Consider the following 5,986-nt stretch of genomic DNA (forward strand, 5'->3'; position numbering starts at 1 on the left):
AAATCACATCCTTTAGGCCTAACAAGCGCAGGTGGCCTAGAAATTTTAATCTCCGTTGAAATACAATCTACTCCATTGGTTACCTACTTCTTTCCCGGGCCCATAACCTGTTGGCGCAGCCATCTTCATGAATTATAACCGGTTATTTTACTAAACTATATGGAGGAAAAACACACAGACATCTCTCGGTATTCTGTTGGACCAGAAGCACTTTTTTTATTAGGATATCTCCATTTATGGATAGCAGGTCACATACACGTGACATGAGCAGTATGAGGGCACGCCTCATAATCACAAACTTTAACAACATATTTCCATAAGAGACATAATTTGTTATATTTAGCTATATATGTCTTAATAACCGGGGATCCCTTTAAGAAAGTCTATCCAGCCTGGCTTGTTTTTAAGAAACAAGATGTAGTTTTATGGAAATAAACTTAAAATAGATCCTATTATATAACTTCATAAGGATTGCTGCATATCTTCAATCTGGCAAACACTGACAGGCCAGGTGAATGACATCAAAGAAATGTATATCCTACTTACCATCACAAGTAAGTACTCCGGTTTAACCAGATTAAAAAAAAAGTAGCACTTTATTTTACAGTCCTGTTCCTCGTGTACATGCTATGTACTTATTATAGTAATTACAATAACTATGTAATACCTAGGTAGTAACCCTGAACCTACCCCTAAACCTAACTCTACCCCATGTAGTTACCTTGTATTACCAGAACTTTCTTAGATAAATACACTATAAGTACACTATAAGTACATGTACGTACACGTACTGTAAAATAAAGTGCAACCAAAAAAATAAATACTGTTGGAAAAATGTGGGGGAGTACAGAAGAAATGAAACCGTGACGTCAGACACTCAGTTCTGTTTTATCTTGTGCACCTCTTGTCCGACCTCACACTTGTGTCTTCTCTTTCTCGGTGCAGGATGAGGTTTTTGGTTGTTGCCGCTTTTTTTTTTTTGGCTGTTGCCAGTGCTGCCAGTCTTTCTCTGGAGGACATGGAGTTTCACGCATGGAAAATGAAATTTGGTAAGAGAGTCTGCTTCTTTAGATTTATCTGTCTTCTTAAAAATCCTGGGGAAAGAGAGTCATCAGGTTCTCTTTATTGACTGAATAAACAGACAGAACAGACAGTGAAGCCTTTCAGACAATAACCAAAGACAGAAGCGTTTGATGAATCTCACACATCGTTCATTGTCTCCTCTCTCACTTCAGGCTTTTATTCTTCTGTATAAATTCTGTTCTGTTCTGAACTTTTTATTTATCAGAAACATCCTGAGAAAAGTATATCAGGTTCCAAAAAATTATCAAACAGCAAAAACGGTTTCCAAAATTGATAATAAATGAGCATATTAGAATGATTTCTGAAGGATAATGTGACACAGAAGACTGGAGTAATGATCGCAGGAATAAATTATATTTTAAAGTATTAAAATAAAAAACGGTATTTAAAAATTGCACTAATATTTCACAATATTACTTTTTTAATGTATTTTTGATCAAATTAATGCGGTCTTGAGCAAAAGAAACTTATTTAAAAACAACAAAACTCTTACTGATCCCAAACTTTTTAATGACAGTGTATGAGAAATTACTTAACCTAACTCATGACTTGACACAGAGTGACTTGTATATGTGACCCTGGACCACAAAGTAGCACATGTATATTTGTAGCAATAACCAACAATACATTGTATGGGTCAAAATTATAGATTTTTCTTTTATGCCAAAATCATTAGGATATTAAGTAAAAACCATGTTCCATTAACTTAATTTTTGATTAGTAATATGCATCGCTAAGAACTTAATTTGGACAACTTTAAAGGTTATTTTCTCAATATTTAGGTTTATTTTTGCACCCTCAGATTGCTTTTTTAAACATGTGAAACTTTGTAGTGAAATTTGTATCATTGAAATTATATTTTAAACATTACAAATAACTATAATCAAATTCATGGTAAAAATGCATTAATAACGATATTTAATTTTCTATCAAACATCAGGTAAGATCTACCATTCTGTGGAGGAAGAGTCTCAGCGTAAGCAGACCTGGTTGTCCAATCGCAAACTGGTTTTGGTCCACAACATGATGGCAGATCAGGGCATCAAAACCTACAGGCTTGGCATGACGTACTATGCTGACATGGTAAAAATTAATACATACACACAAACAGGACATTATATTTAACATCATAATAATAAATTAAAAAAAGTATGATAAATGTGTAGTGTATTTGTAATGCTTAAAAAAAAAAAAAAAAAAAAAAAAAAATATATATATATATATATATATATTAAATAGCTTAATAAACAAATATATAAAATGAACTTCTAATTAAATTAATTAAATTGATTAATTTTGCTTTACATGAAACTTCATCACATTCCTCCTATCCTCTCTAAGAGCAATGAGGAATACAGACAGGTGGCGTTCCGTGGATGTCTTGGCTCCATGAATAACACTAAGGCCCGTGGTGGTGTTACATTCTTCCGGCTGAAGGATGCTGTTGTGTTGCCCAGTTCTGTGGACTGGAGGGACAAGGGCTACGTGACCTATGTTAAAGACCAGGGGCAGTGTGGATCATGCTGGGCCTTCAGTGCAGTAAGACCCACATTTTTCCCTTTATAAACAAATCTTATATGGCAAGTGCTTATAGAATCCATACATAGTTCAGTTCAGCAGTCTTGCTTTATTCATCCTCATTTTGTCTCCCAGACTGGTGCCCTAGAGGGTCAAACATTCAGGAAGACAGGAAAACTGGTGTCTCTGAGTGAGCAGCAGCTTGTGGACTGCTCTCTTGCTTTTGGGAACATGGGCTGTTTTGGAGGACTTATGGACCAGGCCTTCCAGTACATTGAAGTCAATGGGGGTCTGGATACAGAGCAGTCCTATTCATATGAGGCCATTGTGAGTCATAATAATGTTTGAATAATAAGTAATTCAGCTGATTGTTTTTAAACAGTTTCAATCAACAAAATTCTCCTCGCAGGATAATCAGTGCCGTTTTAACCCGAGCAATGTGGGTGCCACCTGCAGAGGATATGTTGATGTCACCAGTGGGGATGAAAGTGCACTACAGGAGGCTGTTGCCACAATCGGCCCTGTATCTGTTGGTATCGATGCTGGACACAGCAGCTTTCAGCTCTATAAATCAGGTTAGTGTCATCACTTGGTTTTAAATGTGACTTTTTTATTCATTATTTATTCAGCTTTTAAATAGAAATATGCTGGCTAATTTAATAAATCATGTTTGTAGGTATCTACAGTGAGCCTGAGTGCAGCAGCTATTTCATAAATCACGGTGTCCTGGTTGTTGGTTATGGAAGTTCAGGAGGAGAGAACTATTGGATCGTCAAGAACAGGTTAAGATAAAAGCACAAGTTGATGAAACAAAAATAATAATCATTAAAAGTACAGAATTTAACAGAGCCAAAACAACTAAAAAACTCAAACCTGCTGTGGTTTTAGCTGGGGTGTGGGATGGGGTGAACAAGGCTACATCCTGATGTCCAGGAACAAGAGCAACCAATGTGGCATCGCTACTGCAGCCAGTTATCCTCTGGTCTAACGGGTGAGTTCATTACTTATATGATTTCATGGCTTTAGTCAGCAATCTTCTATATCTATTCTTCAGCAGGCTTCTATAAACATTAACAGTTTAAATATAATAAATTCACTTTACTTTGCAATTAGGAATGAAATTATTTTCTTGTGTTCTGCAGAAAAGGAGAACATGGACGTGATGCAAATGGGAGAAAGTAGAATGTCAACCGTTTGAAAGATTCTACAGTAATACCTCAAAATCATACTTTTATTTTGATTACATTTTATAACATTTTAATAAACTGACCTCAGATGTTCTTAATTTCAAATCCCTTGACTACACAAACACTATGGTTCTATGACTTAGGGAATAAAAATGTCTGAAAATGAACATCTGTGTGGTGTATATTTTATCGCTTAGTTTTTGTATAAATAATGTCTCAAATAAAATAAAAGGGACAAAAGTTGCCACTGGGTGCTGGTACCATTTCAAAAGGTACACTATTGTACCGTTAGTGTACTAAAATCTTGATGGAATGAATTTTTTTTTCCTCTTAAAATCTCTTGATAGTATAAATTCTTCTTCTTTTTAGGAGAAGTAATTTCTCATGCGTGTTTTGAGTTAAAAAAATAGCCTGAAGCTATTTTTAACAGGCGTCACTGGTCTTGTTTCCGTGTTTACAACTTTTATGGCGTTTGCATTGCTCAATTTTCAGTCTGTGGTATGTCACTTATATACATCTATAAGATAAAGAGCCCACATGACAGTTTCTCTGAAAGCGAAAGAGAAATGTATGTTTTGTTTAAACTACTGCATAACCCTCATGGAAATTAACTGTGGTTTTACTAGAAATAAAACAAAAAAAACATTGTTACTATACACAACCACAAATAAACCATGGCTTTGCCATGCTAACCACAGTAGTACAAACAGTGGTTATAAAAATGGTAATCAATACATGTTTAATACACTTTTACTATAATAAAACCATAGTTGATTTTCGTAAGGGAAAGTAATGGATCTAAAAGCATGATCAGCGGCCTTTCAAGAGCAATAAACCTATAGAGGACTACTCAACACACAAGGGTCTACAGGCAAAGATCATTCACTTCATGTTGTGTTTGGTTTTTGTATTTTTACTTGTATATTTTCTTTATTAAGGTTTTATTTTTTATTTTTTAATCTATGTCTTGAGTCAGGCCTGATGAAAGGAAAAGTGAGTGCACATTTAAATGCATTTTATACTTTAGACCACTGGATTGCGAGAAAGTTGTAAACTTGCAGTGACTTTGTAACATGCTGTTGCTACACAGTATATAGTAGTGATGGGAAGTTCGGAACATTTTACCGACTCGGAATTTTTAGTCTCGTTCAGCAAAATGAACAAATCTTTTTTCGAGTCATTTCGTTCATTTAGGCAAAATGTAATTAAAATGTTACGTGTTACTTCCCCAACACATCTAGTACTTTCGCAAACGTTGATCACACTACAAACAATACCAAACTAAAATGCTATAAGATACAGAAAAGATTAATTCATTTTTTACCTGGGTCTTCAGTCTGTGATTAGCTCACCTCACCTCTTGTCTGAGAAGTCCTCATGTTCAAGTAATTCCTAAATCACGTGACAGCCACAATAAAGGGTTACCACTACTATACCAATGCTGTATGAGCCGGAAAGAGAATTGATTAATTCATCTTTCGGGTCGAGGTGTTCCTTAATCATGTGACAGACCCATACGCTATTTCTGACATTTCTATCACTGTGTTTTTGTTACTGTTTCTTCAGGATCTGTGGTGTATTATTATTTTATAAATAAATAAAACCCTGTTATTAATAAAATATTGATAAATGTGTCTTTTTGACTGTCTATCAGTAAATAAACACTAGGCTATATAATAATCCAAGCCTACAATACAAAGTATTTATAGCATAGTTTGTTAGTTTTTAACCCAATTTTGAGTTTGCTGGTATAATAATTGCTTTTCCTATAGGCAGACTTGACATATTGGTCTAATATATGGTCTAAAGATTGTTCAAAAAGCACATAATGACATAAATTAAAAGCAAATAACATTTTGAATCCTAAACAAGTAACACTACAGTTCTATAGTCTAATCTGAAGGGTGAACTCAAAAGACATAAATGATACAACAAGGTCATTTTTGAAGATTAGAATCCACTGTAAAAACAAACAAACAGAAAATAAAATAAATAATAAAGTGATTTCGCCATCATATGGAAAAAAACATCTCGGTTACGTATGTAACCTTGGTTCCCTGAATAGGGAACGAGATGCTGCGGTGACGCTACCACTATGGGAACACCTTCGGTGTGACAAATGTCTGAAGCCCTATACCATCCCGCCAATCCTATTGGCCAAATAGCGCGTGGCACCGCCCATGCATGCGTACGCATAT

At 35.0% G+C, this 5,986-nt stretch overlaps 1 protein-coding gene across 1 annotated transcript; it reads left to right on the forward strand.

The window, feature by feature from the left end:
• The first annotated feature begins 2,044 nt into the window (after nt 1–2,044).
• On the forward strand, nt 2,045–3,948 carry LOC132112782 (procathepsin L-like). The gene is made up of 7 exons (XM_059520441.1): nt 2,045–2,166; nt 2,425–2,622; nt 2,737–2,928; nt 3,011–3,176; nt 3,278–3,383; nt 3,490–3,592; nt 3,744–3,948. Exons 1-6 carry the CDS (start codon nt 2,107–2,109, stop codon nt 3,587–3,589), a joined length of 822 nt encoding a protein of 273 aa, XP_059376424.1. The 5' UTR covers nt 2,045–2,106; the 3' UTR covers nt 3,590–3,592; nt 3,744–3,948.
• Nucleotides 3,949–5,986: the final 2,038 nt, after the last annotated feature.

This window comes from Carassius carassius, chromosome 32, assembly GCF_963082965.1.
Source record: "Carassius carassius chromosome 32, fCarCar2.1, whole genome shotgun sequence".
Lineage (NCBI taxonomy): Eukaryota > Metazoa > Chordata > Actinopteri > Cypriniformes > Cyprinidae > Carassius > Carassius carassius.

Bases quoted from the DNA above. Each gene is read 5' to 3' on its own strand.
- LOC132112782 (XM_059520441.1), top strand. From the start codon at position 2,107: ATGATGGCAGATCAGGGCATCAAAACCTACAGGCTTGGCATGACGTAC. The intron at 2,167-2,424 runs GTAAAAATTAAT...ATCCTCTCTAAG, and splicing joins TGACGTACTATGCTGACATG to AGCAATGAGGAATACAGACA. The intron at 2,929-3,010 runs GTGAGTCATAAT...TTCTCCTCGCAG, and splicing joins CCTATTCATATGAGGCCATT to GATAATCAGTGCCGTTTTAA.